The 22,619-nt window shown below is 41.3% G+C and overlaps 2 protein-coding genes and 2 long non-coding RNA genes across 4 annotated transcripts in view; 1 reads left to right on the top strand and 3 right to left on the bottom strand.

Annotated features, from left to right (window-relative positions):
* Positions 1-3,809: 3,809 nt before the first annotated feature.
* Positions 3,810-4,850, bottom strand: LOC129728754 (uncharacterized protein K02A2.6-like). Its single transcript, XM_055687207.1, has one exon. The coding sequence runs from the start codon at positions 4,848-4,850 to the stop codon at positions 3,810-3,812; it is 1,041 nt and encodes a 346-aa protein (XP_055543182.1).
* Positions 4,851-11,616: 6,766 nt separating this feature from the next.
* On the bottom strand, positions 11,617-13,238 carry LOC129729788 (uncharacterized). Its single transcript, XR_008728743.1, has 3 exons — positions 12,086-13,238; positions 11,815-11,933; positions 11,617-11,756 (listed from the first exon to the last, which is right to left on the bottom strand). It is a non-coding gene; the product is annotated as an uncharacterized LOC129729788 (long non-coding RNA).
* A 1,695-nt stretch (positions 13,239-14,933) lies between these two features.
* The window catches only part of LOC129727149 (aldehyde dehydrogenase, mitochondrial), a 293,310-nt gene continuing 285,624 nt past the window's right edge, over positions 14,934-22,619 (top strand). The window contains exon 1 of the mRNA XM_055684660.1: positions 14,934-15,092. Coding sequence (XP_055540635.1) covers positions 14,985-15,092 — 108 coding nt within the window. The 5' untranslated portion in view covers positions 14,934-14,984. The remainder of the gene's footprint in view (positions 15,093-22,619) is intronic.
* LOC129727150 (uncharacterized) lies at positions 19,536-20,320 on the bottom strand. Its single transcript, XR_008728485.1, has 3 exons — positions 20,033-20,320; positions 19,811-19,975; positions 19,536-19,758 (listed from the first exon to the last, which is right to left on the bottom strand). It is a non-coding gene; the product is annotated as an uncharacterized LOC129727150 (long non-coding RNA).

Genomic DNA, 22,619 nt, shown 5'->3' with positions numbered 1-22,619 from the left:
GCGCAGCTACGCAGCAACAAAGCAAACAATAGCGGTTGACCATCTTTTGAATTTTTGATAAATACATTTACTCAGGGTGGCCACTTTACCGGAAAAACGGGAAATTAGGTTTCACGCCGCGAAAATCATCATCCTTCATGTCTGCCGCTTTATTTGTTAAACAGTTTCTGAGGAAATGTCAACATCAATCCGGTCAAAAGTCAAATAGGACCGGAAACTTCGAGTCTCGATTTTATTTCGAACCGGACCGGAACGGAGCTACCCGGTTTGTATTTCCCGATTTTTGGTATGATTTTAACCACAAGCAGCAAAAGAAGCAAAAAAAAATGTTTCATTCTGTGTTGGACCTTTTGACTACTTGATTTTGTTGGGGAAAGACGCCACCTTGAAGAGCTATTTGTTAAAGATTTCTCAGATTTTTTCTAAATCAAAAACAAACAGTAGCTAAATAATTTTTTTTTTCAAATCGTTTATTCAGAGTGTCAGTTGAATTTATTTTACGGACCATGAGAAAATTTCTTATACATTACATTGACCCAAGATCTCAACGTTTCATGCATTTTGTAAAATGCATCTTGACAGTTTCATGTGCATTTTTTTCATTGGTCACTCTGAGGCTCTTCTTCCCAAAGTCCGCTTGAAGTTTTGCCTGAGGACATTTTTCTAGAAGACAAAAACTCTATGCCCCAACTCTTGATTTTATCCCACGCATTTCATTGGCATCCTGATACAGAAGCACTGCAAGCTCGAGAGAAGGTTGACAGAGAAAGATGCAGAAGGAAGCAAAAAAGCGCGAGAAGGCAAAGATTGTCAACGATTTGGAGATAAAGAGTGCGAAAATTGTGCAGCAGATCACCATGAAGGTACATGCTAAAGTCGACAAACAGCTAAACACGATGAAGGAGGAATGTTTTTCATAGTTTTGACGTGGGACTACGTCTTTCTTCACTATACTAAGGTATTTTCTGGGAAAACTGGATTGAACATGTAACGTTTCTGGTTGGCGGCATGGAAGATTTTAGATGCTAACAGCGCACAAACAACTGTTCCGATTTCAATGGTTAATATACCGTTGGAAAGCTAAAACATACAGGATTTGTATAACATGATAATTTCAGTTACCATTTTCTTATTACTCCGTGAAAATTGCTGGAAAGTTTGAAGGTCGAATATCCACATACATTTTTCATACGATTGGTATGTTTCTCTAACGCAGACTTCAAAAACATAGACGAAATGATTTCACGCATTCAGTCATTGGCTAGCAATGCCAGGCATCGCATTCATCACCCAACGTAAACGACGTGAAAAAAAAGCAGAGATGCTTCCACGTGATTGGTTCTTCCCCCAATCACCCAAGTTCCCCACACTGAGTGACACTATAAAAGGACATTTCGTGTTGAGAGACGCTCATTCCCTGGTCGACCGTCAAAGCGAACTGTTCGGCTTCCCTTCGATCTGAGTTGGACCCCACCAGTGGTAATCTAATTCAGATATCGTTGTTGAAATACAGCCCGAAACTGGACGTGATCGGCACTGGGGACCTTTGGAAGCCGTTGGAAGGGACCATTGGAAGATTTGGAAGCCGTTTGGATGCTGCCGATGGTAATTTGTGTAGGTGTGTGTGTGTGTCTGTGTGTGTGTATAAGTGCCGTGTGTTTGTATGTGTGTGTGTGTAAGTAGCGTGAGTGTGTATAAGTGCCGTGTGTTTGTATGTGTGTGTGTGTGTAAGTAGCGTGAGTGTGTATAAGTGCCGTGTGTTTGTATGTGTGTGTGTAAGTAGCGTGAGTGTGTCTAAGGAGCGTGTACTTGTGAGTAGTGTGTGTATATAGCGTGTGTGTATAACGTGTATGTGTGTGCAAAAATGCATTCATCCGAGGTAAATTTATTCATTACAGAATACTTTCATAGGCAACAAGCTAATTATTTTTCCTATTAGTTTGTGTGCTATGGTTTATGGAAGGTGTATGTGTTTTTTTGTGAAGTGCTCATGGATTGTTGTGTTTGGTATTTGTACGTTTGGTGTGTGTTATATACTATGGCTATGGCAGAATTAAATCTTATCACTCACAAAAGTCCCACGTCAAGCCTACGTTTGTGCACTCAAGCACATACCCTTTAACTTTTGTAACACTATTTTTGCAAGGCACAAATAAGCATGTGAAAATTGATTTTTTTCTCATAAGTTTTAAAAATAAAACACCGGGAAATTTCACTGAATATCATCGGGAAAACCGAGAAAAAACCGGGAAATTGAAAATTGATATTGAGTGGCCACCCTGAATTTACTGAAAACCAGTAATCGATTCAGTGATTCGCGAAAACACAGCAAAACTATTTGCTGAACAGAAAACAGTAAATGATTGTTTGCTGGAATCCAGCAAAAGAATTGATATGTCAAAAAATTTACGTCAAGCTGTCATTAGTAAAATGCGCCAATTCGCTGTGCAGCTGGTACGGGATCATCGCTAAGCTCCTGATAGCGAATATGGGACCATAGCTAAGTCCTTGTTGGGCTCGATGAACTTAAATGTTGAAATAATAATCATACATCTCTAGTTTAACAGTAATTTGCCTATGATCCGATGGGCGGATGGAATCTGGTGCCTGACGGAAACATGGTTACCTTGAATTACCTGGTTAACCAGCAAATTGATTTATGCTTTGCTTAATGAACAGCAAATTGTCATAGCTGACAACCAGCAAGTTGTATTTTGTTTTACCGAACATGCAGCAAACGACCTGTCAATTTATTACTTAAATGTTGAAATAATAATCATACATCTCTAGTTTAACAGTAATTTGCCTATGATCCGATGGGCGGATGGAATCTGGTGCCTGACGGAAACATGGTTACCTTGAATTACCTGGTTAACCAGCAAATTGATTTATGCTTTGCTTAATGAACAGCAAATTGTCATAGCTGACAACCAGCAAGTTGTATTTTGTTTTACCGAACATGCAGCAAACGACCTGTCAATTTTATGCAATTGAGCATTACTGAATAATTAGCAAATTTCATTTTGCTGAACAGATTGCTGGAAGCACAGCACACCAAAACTCAGCAAAATTTTGGTAGTTTCCAGCAATGAAAATTTGATGTGCCGACTTTTTGTTGTTTTTCTGGTATCTATCCGCATTCTCTAGAGCAGCATGAATCAAATGACTTCACAAAGAAATACATACAGGTAATGCAGAAATTCTGGGCTTTGGCAAACAAATGAGTTAAACAACTTATATCTTCAAGATTTGTATTCACTGGCCCAATGGACTGTGAAGCTTCCGTCTCATTTGTATAAATTATTGACACACTTCCATATTAATTGATGAGGAAGTTGATGACATAAAAAAGTTAGATATTTCAGCGAAAATAAGATAGTGAAGTCTACCGCTGAATTTTTCTAACTAATAAACATTGCATTTTTTTTCACTTTGTGCAATTTCGGCCGACAAGAGACCAGCCATTTTGGGCTGATTCCTTCTTGAACTGCGGAACGCACGTCTTACCTTTACTGCTGTCAGGATGCGAAAGAGGCAGAGACAACGCAGTGCGAGATTGGGTCGGACGATGCAGGGTTGGACGAAAGCTAAAGACGAGCGAAATACGAGCAGGGCTGTGTCACCTAGCCAAGGTTAATATATAATAAGAACAACTACGCATAGTGTGCAGAATACGTTTGATATAAAGAAGAATTACATTTCCCATCCACACATTACCCCTCTCCCAAAACAGACGGGAAACTTAGGACTAAATCATCTAAGAAGTTTTCGATTTTATGATTAAAACCGCATCTTCAACATGTTTGATATTATATTGGTTCATCCTCAACAACTCTTATGTAGTTTTTTAGGTATTCGGGAGTTCTTTTCGCTCGAGTTGGGCATTCAGCAACGCTAGGCTGAGGATTTTCCACCAGCGATGGCTGTGGAGTAAAGTCCTGGTCTACCGAACATTCTGGAAGGATGTCATCATCTTCGGAGTGTCGCCAACGGTAAACCTTCCTGGTTTGCGATACATGCCTCTTTAGGGTTTGACCGTTTTCGTCGCTCAAAACCAGCATGCCATTCCGTTCCTCTGTCACCGTATACCTACGAGGGTCGAACCTTGGCTCCCCTTTTGAACGGACCTGTCGTTCTACGACCACTGTGTCCTCTCGCTTAATGCGGCATTGACGGGCACCTCGCCGTGCGTCCTCTCGTACTTTTGCGTCTATTTTAGATTTATGATCTCTCGCGTTGTCATCGAAGGCTGCTTTCCCGCGATAAATCAGAGGGAGACCCCGTCTAATTTTTCTACCCGTCATCACCTCTTCTGGTGGAATACCTGTAACGGAATGTGCTGCAGCGTTATACGCATGAATTGCCGCATCCAACTCTTCTCCATAGCCTGATCCACTTGTAGCCGCCACGGTCATTGCTTTGTTTACCAGCTTCATGCAGCTCTCAGCCAGACCGTTTTGCTGGGGGTATAAGGGTGTCGAAAAAATGGCGTTTATTCCGCGTTCGAGACAGTATTGCCTATAGTCCTCTCCGTTGAAGGGGGGACCGTTGTCCGACTTTATGTTATCTGGGAAACCTTCTTTTTCGAACACCTCCTCCAAGATCTTTCGAGTGTTCTCAAAACTCGTGGACTTCACTGGCTTGGTGATTACATATCTAGAACGATAGTCCTCATCAACCAGCACCGATATTCCACCGAATTTTGAGTAAGGGCCATTAAAATCTAAGGCGATGGTCTCCCATACCGCATGTGGAGCGAATACTCGTGCCATGTGGGTTGGCCTCTCGGGTTTACCGTTGATTGCGCAAACAGGGCATGACTTCGCCCATTCTTCCGCATGTTTCGTCATACCAGGCCACCACACCCGCTCTCTTAAGATAATTTTGAATTTCGCGATCTACGGATGACCCTCATGAGCAATGCTCAGGGTTTTCTTGCGTAGACTTTCGGGTATTGTTGCTCGGCCCGTTTTAACCAGCAGATTTCCCCGCATGGACAAGTCGCTACTCAGAATACGGAATTGTTTCAAGTGTCTTGGCCAATCGTCGGTTTCTAAAGCGTCTATAACCTGTCGAGTATAGAATTTTAATTTGATCATAAATAGCGAACAACACATTAATAAGTACCTCCATAGGTTGCTCATCCTTCTTTGTGGCTCAATCTCTTTCTCGGTTAAAAATCCGATTTTATTCACTTCTAGGGAAGCAATCTCCCATGGACTAACCCGTTCGTCAAATGGCTTATCGTTTTCTTCATAGAGCCGAGAAGACGGGTCGGCTATATTTTCTCGACCCCGTGTGTATTCTGCTTGAAAATTATATGGGCTCAGCCTAAGGGCCCATCCATCTGCGCGGTTCAACGCTCGTTTGGTATCTTCTCGGGATCTGTTTAACCCTCTCCCGCTCACAAGGTTTATCATTAAAATTTATAGCTTCACGAGAAAATTCAAGCTGAACACTTTGTAGACTATCTAAAATTACTGTCAACTGTAGTATTTTGAAGAAAATGCCCAGTGATGCTCTGAAGCAGCATATAAAAGTTTATGGAACAATCGTAAGCACAACAAACTATTTTATGTCAAGATATGATGATTATAATTCTTGGTGCTCTAGAGTCACCATGAGCGGGAAAGGGTTAATATAAACGTGAATCCTTGTGCGTCGGTGCGGAGGGTAAAGGGCCTCCCTAATAAGAAGTAACTAAAATGCTCGACAGCCCATACCACAGCTAGAGCTTCGCGCTGGTTTTGCGGGTACTTTTTTTCAGTGGAGGTCAACGATTTTGACGCAAAACTTATGATGCGGGGGGGATTTTGGTTATCATCCTGGACGAGGACAGCGCCTAGTGCATGAGGTGAGGCATCCGTGTATAGAACCGTTGTATCGTGGTCCGAAAAGTAGCCGAGAGATGTCGTACACTGGGCAATTTGATGCTTCAAATGTTCAAAAGCTTTCGTGTGTTCTTTATTCCAGGTCCATGTTATTGAACTATTCGTAAGAGCCCACAGTGGACTCGCAATATCTGCGAACCCTTGGATATAAGGGCTAAAAAAGGAAGCGAGTCCCAAGAAACTCCAAAGAGCTCCCTCGGAGATGGTATTAGGCTGTCTGAATCTTCGAATATCCTTTATCTTTCCTTCATTGATATTGAATCCACGTTCACTCAGCTCGTGACCTAACCATCTGATCTGGGTCTTATCAAATTCGCATTTATCATGATTCAAGGTTAGGTTGTTTTCCCTTAGAATTCTCAACACGTGAGCCACCGTATTTCGAAGTTGCTCCAGGCTCTTCGCAAACATGAGAATGTCGTCAATGTATACAATGATGTTGTCTACTCCCCCAAGTATCCTCGACATTTCACGCTGAAAAATTTCCGGGGCGCAATTCACCCCAAACATCAGGCGAGTAAATCAGAACATTCCGTTTTCTGTCAGGAAGGTCGTGAGATCCCTAGATTTCTCGTCAAGTTCCAAGTGGTAAAAAGCGTTTGATAAGTCAAGCTTCGCAAAGTATTTTGCCCCGTGGAGTTTAATTCGCATCTCGTTCAAAGATGGTTCCCTTTAATATAATATTCCCTTTTGATTGCGCGGTTCAGCGCCCGCATGTTGACGACCAACCGAAAATCGTCTTTACCCTTAGCTACTGCCGACATACCGCTAATCCAGTCGGGGGCCGATCTCACGCGTTCGATGATGCCTTGTTCTTGCATTTCTCGTAGCCTTGTTTTTGCGCTTTCCCTGTAGGCGGCAGGAACGTTATAGTACGCATTTTTAGCTGGCGGAGCAGACGCATCAACACTAAATTTGATCGAGACTCCAGGAACTTTGGGGAACTCCGTATTTTGCTTGATTTTCTCGCAGCTGTTCACGTCAACTCCAACTTTCACCAGACCCAGATCGCTAGCAGTAGACCGGCTTAAGAGAGAGCGAGAACCTTGGTTTATGACGTGAAATTCTGCCATGATCGCTGGTTTACAGCTTCCTACTACTGCAATCAGTGCCTTGAACGCACATTCAATAGCAATGGGACTTCTGGACGCGTAGGATCGTAGGTCGCTATTACTCGATTCACGGATAAGGTCTAGCTTAGCACATCCCGAGGTAAACTCATTTTTAAGTTTGATCCAGTCATCCCCACCAATTGTATTGACATCTGAACCAGAATCGATTAAAAAACAGATTGGATTCGATGATCCCACTCGACAGTCGACTAATGTATCTGCCAGAGAAATCGTGTTTATTTCCTAGAAGAGTATCAGTATCAATAAAAATAGTTTTAGTAATTTAAGAGTACTGCGTTGTATTTCAATACTGGCATTATAAATTATTTTGTTTAATATTTGTATTATTCATAAAGGAAAATCAAAAGGAATCGATTCTAATACTCATCGTAGATCGTAGATTTACCTTTCCATCGTTCTCATCGCGCATCTGTTGTGACGAGGGCTTCCGCTCAGCTTCCCAGTGGTTGGTATCCTTTTTCCGGCAAACTATGACGAAGTGACCACGCGCGCCACACTTATTGCAGTTACAATTGATGGCCGGACACGATCCAAATTTATGAACGAGACGATTGCATTTAGAACAACGTGATCGACGTCCTAACCATGGTTTCGGCTTTCATCCCTCTCCGGCCTCTTCGAGTGCGCCCATCTGTCGGCCATTTCTTCGTGCTTCCTTTTCCAACGTTGGCTTTCATCAGAAGTTCGTTGATGATTTCGGGTAACCGCTAGTGCTTGTGAGGGTTCCGGTTGAGCTGCTTCAGCTGCGTATGCCTCGCCTCGAGTAGCAGATTGGACGATGAAGAGTGTTTCATATCCATAGGTTCGTGTCGATTTAACCAAATCTTTATTGCGCATCCCTTTCAACAATTGAGCCCGAATGAACCGGTCCTGATCGGCGGTGCTGTAGCCACAAAGACGCTCTCCATTAGGCGAGCGTGAAATGTGATCGTAGGTTCATTCGGCTCCTGGCTCATGTTAGTAAATGCTTCATGTTCGGCTGTTACGTCCACCATTGAACGTAAGTAGGCTTCGATGTTCTTCACAAATTTGTCATAACAGTGAGGATCTTCCAAGGTCGGCCGGAGTCATGCAGCTAGTGTTATGCCTTGTAATTTGTCCCCCATTGATAAAAACAGGATTTGTGTACGCTTCACCGGATCATTTATGTTGGAAAGAGATACGGCAATCTCGAATCTATCGATGAACCGAGCCCATTGCTCCCACATTCTGTTAGCTGGGACGTTATCAGGGAATGGTTGGATATTTTCCCATCGAAAATTCTCTGTGCTCGTCGATGCTCCAGCGTTCACATTGACGGCGTTCCAGCTGCGGTCATTTTCATGCGAATCCGCGTTGGTTCCAACTGTTCCGGGTGCGTAGCCGGAATCAAGTACTCTCACTAACTGGTTTAGTGTCTCTCCCAGCTGCTTCATGCGGTTGTGCCATTCGTGATTCTCACTTTGCACTGTCGGGTGTTCTGTGCCCAAATCACCTCTGGCGTTGTTAACGGGCTTGGTTGAATCGCGATTCTCTTTGCCATCTATCATGGCAGTCGACCTCTCGACATTGCCAAATTCTTCTCCGCAATCAGAATTTCCACCATCGCTCTCGCATTCGTTCGTGTTCTGCCGTCCTTCCGATTCGTCGTTTCCGTACTCGTCGTCTGACGGTACATTCTCGAACTCTTCGGGATCATCCAAAAAGTCGGGAGCCCGCACATATCTTCCTTCAGCCATTTTGGATAACAAATTTTAGAGTTTGAGTTGACCTGTAAGAATTCGGATAGGACCCGACAATACGTTTAACAGTTAGCCATTATTACTTTCCTTTTCATAGTTTCATCTGCCAGTAATGTAAGTCAACGTTTTCTAACTTTACAGCACTTATAAAATCGCATCTAAATTACCGGAAAACTAATAAATCAGGGAAAAGGAAAATAAATGAATCATTTGTTGATAAGCTGTTAGCTGTTGTTTCAATCAGCTTCCAAATTAGTTGCCTCCTCCGCGCGGTCGTCTCGATCTGCTGCCATGCTTACACCACGCGGTCGTCCCGATCCGCTTCCGTACTGAATTATCACTCTTGGCTGACGCGGTCGTCTCGATCTGCTACCAATTTCTTCGTTTTAGCCATCGCGGTTGCCTCGATCCGCTACCTGAACAAAAACGCGGTCGTCCCGATCCGCATTCGAGGCTCAAAACGCGGTCGTCCCGATCCGCTACCGAACTTCCATTTTATCACAACACACTCCTGCTGCATTTGAAAGAGCAACACTTCAATAAACCCGCGGAATTAGGATTGTGATGAAAAACATCAAGTAAACAAGCTAAATTTCTTACTACCGGTGAACGCACTATTTTTAATTTTACTCCACTGAGAGAACTGAGAGAAAAAAATCTTCACACTTTATCACTGCACGAAAAAAAGCATTTTCTCCAGGTTCTTCATTTTACCGTTTGGCTTACATTACTGAATGTTCCCAATACAACAATGCAACCCCCGAATGGCTGGTCTACAGGTGGCAAGAAAAACAAATTCCGAATTGTTTTCAAACTGAAAATATCAGCTCCTGGCAGGATCGCCAATGTGCAATTTCGGCTACCAAGAGACCAGCCATTTTGGGCTGATTCTTTCTTGAACTGCGGAACGCACGTCTTACCTTTACTGCTGTCAGGATGCGAAAGAGGCAGAGACAACGCGGTGCGAGATTGGTTCGGACGATGCAGGGTTGGACGAAAGCTAAAGACGAGCGGAATACGAGCGGCAGGGCTGTGGCACCTAGCCAAGGTTAATATATAATAAGACCAACTACGCATAGTGTGCAGAATACGTTTGATATAAAGAAGGATTACATTTCCCATCCACACACACTTGTACTCTAACTTGTGTCGACGGAAAGCATGAGTTAGTTTCCGCTTGCAAATATTCGATCTGAACAGTGTAACCAGAAAACTTATATTTGTTTTTAAAATACAGTCAAATTTCGCTCGTTGGGCTATGTTTAGTTGGGCTACGTTTTAGTTGGGTTCCCGCTCGTTGGGTTATAGCCCAACTAAATCGAAGCCAAACATCATTTCTGATAACGTTGAATTTCGTTTGAGGGTTTTGTGGATGCATTTTAACGCAGAAAGTAGAATTAATTGAAATAAAAACAAATGAAGCTGAGTATAAATGTAAACAAACAATATTTTAATCAATTGTCAGAGAAACAATATACGTTTTGTGGCTTAATAATGCAACGTAGAGCTACACGTTATTATTGAGCACCTTTTTGGCTTTATTGAGCACCTTTTTGGCTTTAAATGTGTGGCTTAAGTAAAACAAATTTCGAATTTGGCCCTATGCTGCGTTTGGCTCAGATTTTGACGGTTCGTTTGGCTCACAACATTCTCTCTATTTCTCCATCTAAAGCCTGTAGTACACTCTTTGTCGAATGGTCAATTTTTTGACCTTCTGACATAATGGTCAAATTTATTTGACATCATGGTTGTTGTTTGCCCGTGTTTGCCTCATGTTAAAATTGGAGAGTGACAAATTTTTATCTGTCAAAATTGCCAGATATTTGACGCTTGGTCAAAGAGTGTAATACAGGCTTAAGTTTGCTAGTGCAAATAGACTTGTGCGATATTTATACTGACAGTGGCAGCTTTTCAGTGGTTCCAGCTCGAAACAACTAGCTGGCATCTCTATCCGATTTGCTTTGCTTTATCGCAGCCAACATCGCAGCGGTTCTACGATGTGTGGGCTCCACTGACACTGACAGAAAGCATAACATAGCGTATGAAAAGTGGCGGTGATCTCGTGTACACATTGAGATGTTAGCCCTTGTAACATGGCGCGATGTCAGCTAGCTGGTCCGTATGCATAAAAGAATATCGATACAAATATCGCAGTTTTCAGTATCGATACGGTCGAGTATCGGACGCTTGTGTATCGATCCAAAAAATCGAAATATCGTCTCAAAAGTATCGATATTTCCGATACCGATACAATATCGCCCATTGCTACCAAGAACAGGTCTCTTTTACAGACGGTGTTATAAACAGATACGCAAAGAGTGAGGTCGAAAACACCAAGTGAACCGTCAAATCGAGGCTCCAAGTGTGCAAAGTAAACAAACTCATGCGTGTTACTTTTCGTACAGAATGCGTGTTGCAATTAGTATAAATTCTGTGAATCACGTGCAATTATGGTTTCAACGAAAAATGTGTTCGTCATGCTCATATTATGAGTGATGCATTGAAAATTATATAACTGGATGAACAAGCATTGCAACTCAGTAATATATCCTTACAAAGTTTCGAAGTTTCATTACGCTTTCTAGTGCGTATGAAAAGTCATGCGAAAATAAATGTGGTTGCCAGAATAGTATAAAATAGAATGTTAGCAAAGGGTTGCCATATTTACTGCTTTTCTCTTTGCGTATCTCTTTATAACACAGTCTCTAGCTATACCCATTAACGGGTATACCGATTAAACGTTAAAAACTGGGTACAATTTCACTCATTTTGAGAAATGAATTTTCTCAAGGAAATGGGTGAAATTTTACCCATTATTAAATAAACGGAAATTTTGTGATTATCACTCAAAAATATGAAAAGAAGTGAAAGTGAAATCAATTATTTTTAATTATTTGCAAAAATGAATCTTCTTTATGAATACAGGAGTATTTCATCTGCTATCATCAATTGTCAGAATCGCTATTCTCTGCAACAAAGCCAATACCATACGGATAGTGAACATTCTTGACCTAATACAAAAAAATCTCACATTGTAAAATTCAATACTTGATATAACATACTGTTTACCTAATTCTTAAACGACGCAGTATCGAATCTCTTTTAACGTCCTACCATGGCAATTGGTGACAAATAATAAACAAAACAGATCGTAGAAGTAACGCGTGCGAACAAATCGACAGAGCAAACTAAAACGATGCTTTTTTTTCTAAGAACATGTCTTTCTAATGCGTATAATTTTACCCATATCACATTTTTAAATTTACCCATTTTTTGACAGCCGCATATGACAGAAAAAAATGGGTACAACAATACCCATTAATGGGTTTTCGACTCTTACCGTGTAGAGTACTAGGGATGGGCGATACTGACGAAAGTATCGATATTTTGGTATCGTGATACTTCAATGAGCTTTGATACTAGGTATCAAAGTATCGGCTGAAGGAGTATCGATTATCGATGCTTCGATAGTATCGGTATCAGACCTTCATTTTTTTCCAAAAATCATCATTTATGTCGTTTTCGTTTTTGCGGTGTAGCTACCCCGCGGACTACACTTTGTCCTACCACTGTTTTTTTTTACATTTTCCGGACTATCCCGGACTACCCTTTTTCTGTCCCGGACAGTCCGCGCAAGATAGAGTGCAGTTTTGAAGACACCAACACATTCACACGTATGTGTCAAAATCGAATAAAAAAAATGTGTCAAAATCGGTTTGCTTTGATTCAGGGATACCAGATGTGCAGATTTGTCTGCAAAACGCAGATTTTTAGAGTTCGTGTGCAGATTTTTATTGATTTGCAGATATTCACAGACTTTCCATAGTTTCTGCAGATTTTTGTCAGAGTCTCCTTATATTTGCGCAGTTTTTCTCAAAATGTGTGCAGATCTTACAGACTTTTACCAGCGCGAGCGAAATTTTTTCGAATCACGAATAGATTTTTTTCAGATTTCAAGCAGATTTTACTGGTTTTTCGAGCAGTTGCAGACATTTTTCAAAAACATCTGGCATCTCTGCTTTGATTATCGTTCTTCGCGTGTCAAACATCAGGTTGAATTTTTTTTATTTTATTTTGTTATTTAGTCATTTTTCAGTAAATTGGCAAATTTTTCGTACAGTAGCACAAATGCGATAAAAACAATGGCGATAATGACCAAAACAAAAGTGACAGTTACCTCTGGTATTACGCACACCATTGCAACTGCTCGGAGTGTTTTTTTTCAGCTGCAAAGCGTAGTCCGGGACGGGATAGTCCTGTCGTAAAAACGAATTCGATTTTAGAAAGTATCGATCCGGTACTCATCTTTCACTGTGAGTACTGTCGCCCAAGTAGAAAGTCGAATTTTTCGACTAGCGACATTCGATTTTTCTCTCATACCGTACATTATACTTAACGTCGGAAGTAATGCGCTGTATAGCAAATCAGATGCGCTATACAGCGCACTATTTCCGACGTTAAGTATAATGTATGGTATCAAAACGAGTTATCCGAAATGGCTTAACAGGACGTTTCTTTTCGTTCGCGGTCACTTGTCTTAACGTTTGTAAGTTTGATCTAAAAGTGAGCTTGCTGAACCTAGGGATGTGAAACCTATCGATAATTATCGATAGTATCGATAGTTGCCGGCTATCGATAGAATCGTTAAGCTTTCCGCGTTATCGATAGTTATTGATATTTTCCTCGCATTGGCATTTATACTCCACAATGATGCCAGAACTGAAAGAATATATTGGCCTAGACTTTGTTTGAAGAGAATTCGATGATTGTTTGCTTTCACATGAAATCCTTTTTAAAATTGTTAGAAAATTGAGGGATACTCATTTTCGCTCACTCTACCTTATACGGACAACGACAAGATTTCGCCTAGGTGCGAATTATGTGTGCGAATAAACTTTTAAATATTGTTCCTGTCCACAACGGGAGCAACATTTTGTTGTTTTTCTTCATCTGGTTCTAGTTGTCGAACTATCGATAATTATCGATAGTTATCGATGGTATTAGTGAATTTATCGATAATTATCGATAGCCATTTTAGTCGATATTTCCCATCCCTATAGCTGAACCGATCGTCAGCAATCTTTATTTACTTTTCGCCAGCATACCGTGCTGCCAGTATTGTGAATGATATTTACAATTACCAAGAAAGTATACTTAGAGGTGTATACTTTTACTGGGTCATTACAGGTATGAGAGTAAAATCGAATGTCGCTAGTCGACAAACTCCAATTTTCAACTTAAGGCATCCTTAACGGTGCGCTTCTATACCCCGTTTGGCAGCGCTCTATCATCACTTCACACCGTACCGGTCGCTGCTAAACGCGCTAGAGAAATAGTAGCCGAGCTTCCGGGAAGCATCGCGCTCTCAAATTTAGCAGCTCGATAACAGCGCTGCTAAAAGTTTATGCTGGATGAAACGTCAAACTGAAACGATAGCAACGACCGGTGTGAAAACGGGTGAATGAGCAAAATAGCCGCGCTGTACACAACAGCCATAACAACTCAAATGGTACCGCACTGTTGAGGATGCCCTTAATGCATAATATCGATGCCAAAATCAGGGATACCAAATGTGCAGATTTGTCTGCAAAACGCAGATTTTCGGAGTCCTTGTGCAGATTTTTATTGATTTGCAGTAATTTGCAGTTTTTCCACGGTTCCTGCAGATTTTTGCCAGAGTCTCCTTATATTTGTGCAGATTTTCTAAAAATGTGTGCAGATTTTCACAGACTTTTGCCTGCGCGAGCGAAATTTTTGCGAATTACGGATAGATTTTTTTTCAGATTTCGAGCACATTTTATCGGTTTTTCGAGCAGTTGCAGACATTTTTCAAAAACATCTGGCATCTCTGGCCAAAATACTCGTTACCGAGGGATATCAAATGTGCAGATTTGTCTGCAAAACGCAGATTTTTGGAGTCCGTGTGCAGATTTTTATCGATTTGCAGATATTTGCAGTTTTTGCACGGTTTCTGCAGATTTTTGTCAGAGTCTCCTTATATTTGCGCAGATTTTCTTAAAATGTGTGCAGATTTTTACAGAGTTTTGCCAGCGCGAGCGAATTTTTTTTAGATATTTTCAGATTTCGAGCACATTTTTCCGGTTAGTCGAGCAGTTGCAGACATTTTTCAAAAACATCTGGCATCTCTGCGTTACCGCGACCCCTAGTATCGATACCGTTGGTATCGATGCCTGTATCGCCCATCCCTATAGAGTACAATATTATATTTATTTGCAGAAATGCAACGTTTGATCCGATGTCCTTTATTGAAATGGAGCAGAGTCGGAACTGCAAAATATTCATCAGTTTCTGCACCCCAAACTTCACCGCAAATTCTTTATACTGGAGTGAGTGATATTTGATGTTAAAAACCATTAACTAGGATAGTTCACTACTTCGGCAGGTCGAAGAAATTAGTGATGATATAATTTGATTGACTTTTCTAACCTCTTATTTTAGAACGGAATCTAAATTTTCTCTGAAACTAAAGTTTTGTTCGTTCAAATGAATGGAATAATTCTCGCGTATTTTTTTAAAAGGACCTATCTAACATTGAGAGACACTCTTTGCTTACTTTCTAAAACTAAAGTTTTTTTTCGTTCAAATGAATGGAATAATTTTGTTCAAAAACTGCATTTTGAAAGTTGATTGTTCGACGGTGAATTCGCGGCGGACTATACAGGGACGTTCTTCTTCTGCAATTACCATCTGGCCTTAACCATTTGGGTTGCTAGTAAGAATGCAAGCTAACATACTTAACTGTTGGAGTAGTCGACCTTCTGGTCGGGCTCCAAGCGAGTAATGATGATTCTTTTAGTGATGGGAAACTTATCGATACTTATCGATAATATCGATAAATAATGGTCATCGATATTATCGTTAATTTTTTGACGTTAGCGATAATTATCGATATTATACGGGTGGACACAAGTCAGTGTGGCTGGTTACTGGAGGAGACCCAAAAGAAGGAGACCTCACCTACCCTACCCCAGGAGTTGCTTCTGCCGCTAGGTATTTGTAGGGTGCTGCTATTCGACTAGATTTAGCATTGTTGGGGGTGGTGCGGGCGAACCTTTAGCCCCGGGTGTCACTGAGTTTCTGAGAAATAATGGTAACTAATAAGGTATTAATAGATTTAAGTTTCCTAAGAACAGATGGATTCGACAACTTAGTACTGGAGAACTTTAAAAAAATATCCAAACTTTTTGCACCATCTCATAAAAAGCAATGATACGAAATTGTAATAAAATGCTTAAAGTATCTGTTACCCAACAAACAACTTTTAGTTCCACTAAAAATCCAAATCAACGAAATTATTGCGCCAAAAAATATCCTAGGGTAGACAAAATAATTGAATTTTAAATGGCCAGAACTTTACGAAAAATGAATCAATTTTAATAACCGGTTTCATTTCACTGGAAAACAGTATTATATTAGTATTACTTGGGAACTTGGTGTGACCAACCTACACCGAAAATGTTTCGGATTTCAAGAGTGTGTGTCAAAGTGTACATTTTTGCAACACATAGAACGTTTTAGGCAACTGAATTGTCTATCTAAAATACTTCATTTAAAAAAATCTGGGATCACCGATATTTTCTAAAATCATTTTTTGTTTTTAAAATTATATTTTTTTCAGGGTAGGATTTTTTATATTTTTAAAGGAAAGTTCAGATAATTTTTACTAAAATATATTGATTCATAAGAAAAAGGTTCAAATATAGTTGGGTTTTCTTAGGCGGGGGATACATGCCTCGTGAAAAAACCATGTTAATTCAAAAATCCGTTTGAAAAACTGCTTTGATTCAAAAATTCGCGTAAAAAACCACGTTAATTTGAAAATCTGCATAAATAACCTTTTAGAGAAAATCCGCTTGAAAATAATCTGACCTTTTTAAATGTTAATCCAGATAAATTTTCAAACGCAAGTTTGCAAAGTTGCTTGGTTTAACAAAACCTACACAACCACAATGTTCGATTGAATTCTGCTACACACTTAAAATTTATTACCGGGTCTCGGTAATTTTTGCCGAGAACGGCACCACTGAGTGCTCGGTTTAAAAAATAATGACAGCTGTCATATTTTTTCGTAAATGCTGCGTGCTTGCTGCTACTCAATGCATGAAGAAGAAAGAGTATCTCCAAAGACTCGAGAAGCGTAACATATGTTTCGTTCTCAAGCAGAAAGGAGAAGAAAGGTTTTGCTTCTTGCTCGATTTGCAACGCTGTGTACATTTTGGCGCACACTCCGGAAATCCGAAACATTTCCAGTGACCCTTGGTCACGTCCAGTTCTCAAGTAATACTAGAAAACTAGGACAGTTTTCCAGTAAAATGAAACCTGTTTTGTCAGAATTGTTTCATTTTTCGTGAAGTTTTGGCCATTTAAAAATTGACAGAATTTTGCCTGCTTCAATTATTTCCCTAATTATACAACCTTCAAAATGAACTTCGGCTTGAAACTACTCTGTAGAAAGCACTCCCGGCGTTAAACCCGAAGACTTTTCCAAAATAAACTGGTTAACTCGTCCGGTTGTTTGAATTTTCATTCGCAGTATCGTAAAATTTGTCATTCAAGGCCTTAACACAATGGATACGTTGCGGCTGCGTTGGCGGCAATTTGACAGTTAGCCCACACATTTACTGTCACATTGACGTCAACGCAACGCAAACGTATCCATTCTGTTTGGGCCATCACTGTCTCTGTTTTTACACAAATTTATATAGCAAAGTTGCATTTGTCGAATAACGTTTGCGGTAAAAAAATGGACAAAAATTGCCGATTTTTCATGGGCTTACCTTTAATCGCACTGACGAAACTACTCAAGCATCATCAATCATAGTAACCCATGAGCTAGCAAAAAAAAAAATTGACAGCTCTATCAGTCAAACTCTAACTGTGATAACGAAAAAAGTCAAGCTACTCCGTTCAGAAGTGTGCGCGTTCAAAGAACGGTACCCCGCCGCGTCAAAAACGGACATCGTGCGGCACTCTGTGGACGCCGGGTATGCCGGTTCTGGCATCTACAACATCTTGACACTATTGGACAACGATCAGAGCATCGAAAGAAAGCCCGGTTCCGGACGACCAACGACCCTGCGCGACAAGAAGCTTCAAAGGATGCTGAAGAGGAAGACCGACGGAAAAGGGGCTATATCGCTGCGTGCACTCGGCCGAGAGGTTGGTGTATGCTCTAAAACAGTGAAAAAGCATCTAGAGAACTGTAACCGTTGGCAACAATTATTAGTTTTTTTGTACATAATTATTCGTTTGCATGTTTCGAGCTTTCACGTTTCTCCCTGATACAGAACATTTCCACACTAGTTAGAGTAAAATACCGCTGCAACGAAACGACGTGCTGTTTGGACGATGAGGCTGGACTCAGCATGGCGCAAACTGCTTCAAAAATGAAGATTGAAAAGAAGCGCAAAACTATTGGAGGGAATACTACTTTATGAAGCTATAAAAGGGAGCAGATAGGAAGGCTCGCGAGCTTTTTTTTATACAACAGGCGTCCGTGTGCTGTGCAGTGAGTAAGACCTAGGATTGGACCCCCCCCCCCCCCCTTGTGGGGCTATTGGTGGTGCGCTTGCAGATTGACCCGCAGCTACGAAGAAACTGCGCAGTACACGGTTCGGCCCGCGAACCTGGAACGGTTCCGCGCCTAACCCGAAAAGGAGCATCGACACCCTCGGACAACAGGTCCTAACCGTCAAGGAGGGTCCCCTCTCGGTGCTGGCCATTGCGGTCAGGCCGATTGCGTCAAAGAGGGAAGACGCCTGCAACATTCGTGATCAACGTATGAGATAACTGGGTTCCCGCTATTCCACATCCGCTCGCCGCCTCGTACCGGTTCGGAATCGGGTTGCGCAGTCGAGAGGACCCCTGCGTAGCCTAAGCAGCAAAAGTAGTGAGTAAACGTTACACGCCACACCATCATTTGTGATTACACACCCACACGCCACAATTACACGAAATAAAAATTAGAAATGTGAACGTTCTTGGTTTTTGAACTTTATCCGCGTTATCCGTGGTTACCCGGTAGCTAGCCGACCCTGCGATACCAGCAATAGGGCCTGCTCTGCCGCAAGCTTTGCCAGCCGTAAGTGTTGGGAAGTCAGTCGGTTTCAATTGGCGCCCAAATAAAAGTCCGCGAAAGGTAATCAAGAGATCGATTAAAGTCAAAAATCTAAGGATTTTCTCCAGTGGGAGGCGGAAGGAATTCGGTACTTAGGAACGAATTTCTTGGCCCTATCACTAATCCCCAGACCAAAAAAAAAATATGAATGCCTATAAAATCGTGGTAGTGATAGTCCTTGAGGATAAGTAGGACGTGGAAGCTTTTTAAAACCATTTAAAATGAAAAAAAAATCGTGTGTTTTGGTTTATTGGATACTTCGTGAATCGTTTTGCATGGAAAGAAAAATCATAACGCATAATAAATCTTAATTCACCCATACCCAAATTGATTCATAGATAATTCGCGTTGTGCTGCTTTGCGCTATACTCACTAGAACAACGAACTTGTGAACAATAGAACTCGAACGACGAACGCAGGTGAAGCCCAACAGACAAGGTGAACCCCAAAATCCAGTTTCGTGAAGAAAACTTAAGAACAAATGTGAATTTTTTTGAACCCAACGGAATACGGCACTGAGTTGAGTGCATCATGAACGCTAGCCGTTCATATTCGAATAAAATATAAAAACAAATGCTTATGAAACGATAAGTGAATATTGGATATGAATATCTAGAATATGCTATCTTTCGTTTGAAATGAAACTCAATGGTTGAGTATATTTACTTTTACTAAGGAAAAGTTGAAATTGAATGCCATTTACCTTTACTTTCTTGCAGTTTAGTGGTACTTGCCAATTACCGGAGGTTGCCCGCAGTGAACCTGGTGAATCGTCAATCGGCAGAGGTTACGGCAGTGTCCGATTTTTTGCTCTGAGATTGAGAACAGGTTCTGCACTTCCTCTAATCCGGACTTTTGAGCAGTATCCAGAAAAACTATAAAGCAAATTTATAGTATGAGCAAGCGCGGAATAGATTGAATACTTACTATTCCGTGTCATGCAGTTCACCATGCTTTAAATTTGCTCGGGAATCCCGAACCGCACTGGCCGTGTTGCGAAGACAATAGAGGAGCTATTAGTTTTTTCCCTATTCGAGCAATAGTGGTGGAGTTGCGGTTTCTGGATGTCCCAATTGGGAATAGGGCTTCGTACTGTAAGAAGTTGGCAAATTTGCACTAAAATTTTTAACTTTTACCTTATTTTGTTACCTGATACCATCTTGTGAGTCAAGAGCACTATCATGGTGTAGGGCGAGATGTACACTGTATCGCTGGACAATTTTTGATGAAATATTGTACCTTAGCGCTGCTTGCTGATTGTAGCCCAACTTTCTAAATAACAAACAATGGAAGTTATGCTTCGATATGTTTCAACTTACGTTGCTTTCGTTGAAAATTTGGCCGGTTTTCACGAAAACTTCAACTTTCGCATCAACACTTTGTGAAATTTAGTATTTACATAGTGACACAGATGACAGCTTGTCTTGCATCTATCGGTAAAGTAGGGTGAAACAACGAAACCCGATGCGATAGTTGGTAACATTGCCTGACTAGTGTTGGCACAGTGGTGTATATAAATGTAAATAGGGTTGTAAAAAAATTTTGTAAATATTTTTAAATATGATATTTTCATTCGATTGTATTATATTAATTTATACGGTGTTTATTATTTGTATGAAATTTTCAGTTAATTTAAATTATTGGTTTATTTATAATATGTGTGAAGAAGATTTATTGTGATTTCGCGCGTTGTATAAAGATTTAGTAATATTTTATAAGAAATTATAATAAGCAAAATCAAGAATTATTTCAAGCCAAAATGGTTTTATAGAGCAGTTAGATTCAAAAAAAAATGCAAAATAACTACGTGCTTTTACATTTTTTTCATGGGAGTGGTGGATAGTGTAACCGTTGGCAACAATTATTAGTTTTTTTGTACATAATTATTCGTTTGCATGTTTCGAGCTTTCACGTTTCTCCCTGATACAGAACATTTCCACACTAGTTAGAGTAAAATACCGCTGCAACGAAACGACGTGCTGTTTGGACGATGAGGCTGGACTCAGCATGGCGCAAACTGCTTCAAAAATGAAGATTGAAAAGAAGCGCAAAACTATTGGAGGGAATACTACTTTATGAAGCTATAAAAGGGAGCAGATAGGAAGGCTCGCGAGCTTTTTTTTATACAACAGGCGTCCGTGTGCTGTGCAGTGAGTAAGACCTAGGATTGGACCCCCCCCCCCTTGTGGGGCTATTGGTGGTGCGCTTGCAGATTGACCCGCAGCTACGAAGAAACTGCGCAGTACACGGTTCGGCCCGCGAACCTGGAACGGTTCCGCGCCTAACCCGAAAAGGAGCATCGACACCCTCGGACAACAGGTCCTAACCGTCAAGGAGGGTCCCCTCTCGGTGCTGGCCATTGCGGTCAGGCCGATTGCGTCAAAGAGGGAAGACGCCTGCAACATTCGTGATCAACGTATGAGATAACTGGGTTCCCGCTATTCCCCATCCGCTCGCCGCCTCGTACCGGTTCGGAATCGGGTTGCGCAGTCGAGAGGACTCCTGCGTAGCCTAAGCAGCAAAAGTAGTGAGTAAACGTTACACGCCACACCATCATTTGTGATTACACACCCACACGCCACAATTACACGAAATAAAAATTAGAAATGTGAACGTTCTTGGTTTTTGAACTTTATCCGCGTTATCCGTGGTTACCCGGTAGCTAGCCGACCCTGCGATACCAGCAATAGGGCCTGCTCTGCCGCAAGCTTTGCCAGCCGTAAGTGTTGGGAAGTCAGTCGGTTTCAGAACATGGACATACATGCAGGAAGCGGCAGTCCCGTCCACTGGTCTCGGAGCTGCAGGCAATGACGCAGCGACAGCGGTTGAATAACATGGTCAAATCGATTTTCCCGGCGAATCGCGAAACGGCAGTGGTATTGGACGACTAGACCTATCTCACCCTGGATGGCAACGACTAGCAGGGCTCTTCGTATTTTACTTTCCCCACGAAGGAAGTGAGCACCGAGGTAAAGTTTATTTCACAGACCAAGCTCCCAAAGAAGGTGCGGCTGTGGCTGACAATCAGCAAGTAAGGGATGTTAAAGTTGCTTTTCTTTCGCTCCGGGCCGGCCGTGAACGGGGAAATTTATAGTACGAAGTGCCTGACAGAAGTTGCGACGTTCATCAAGAAATACCATAAGCGCGAAGACACGGTGTGTTCTGGCCAAATTTGACGTAGGTCAACTACTCGAAGCGATCGTTGGAGGAGATGGAGCGGCTGAATATCGATGTGGTACCGAAGTCGGCGAGTCCGCCCAATGTCCCCCACCTACTTCCCATCGAGAATTTCTGGACAAACTTGAAGCGCAAGACCTATTCCAACAATTTTGTCGCGAAAACGGAGGAGGAATTAATAAAAAAAAAAACGAAGAAAGAGCCATGGCGAATGTTCCGGTTGACTGCCGGAAGGCTGCACGCAAGGACGTAATATTTTTTTGTGAGGAAGCTAACATGATGACCTTCCATGGGAAATTTATCCAACTCAATTATCTGTCATAGTTTTTTTTTCATCACCATCTGAAATAGTTTTTTTTTCATCGCCATCTGAAAAAAATTTTTTTACCGCAAACGTTAGCTGTCAAATTATCGATACTTATCGATAATATCGATAAAAGCCCCGGAATTATCGATTGTTATCGATGTCCGTTTTGGGCGATATTTCCCATCACTAGATTCTTTATTAATCAAGATTGCCTCATATAGGTAAACATTTACATTTATTTCTGCGGCAACT

Source organism: Wyeomyia smithii, chromosome 3, assembly GCF_029784165.1.
Source record: "Wyeomyia smithii strain HCP4-BCI-WySm-NY-G18 chromosome 3, ASM2978416v1, whole genome shotgun sequence".
In the NCBI taxonomy this organism is placed as follows: domain Eukaryota; kingdom Metazoa; phylum Arthropoda; class Insecta; order Diptera; family Culicidae; genus Wyeomyia; species Wyeomyia smithii.
The sequence above is the reverse complement of the archived record's forward strand: the minus strand, read 5'-3'. Positions and strand labels throughout refer to the sequence as shown.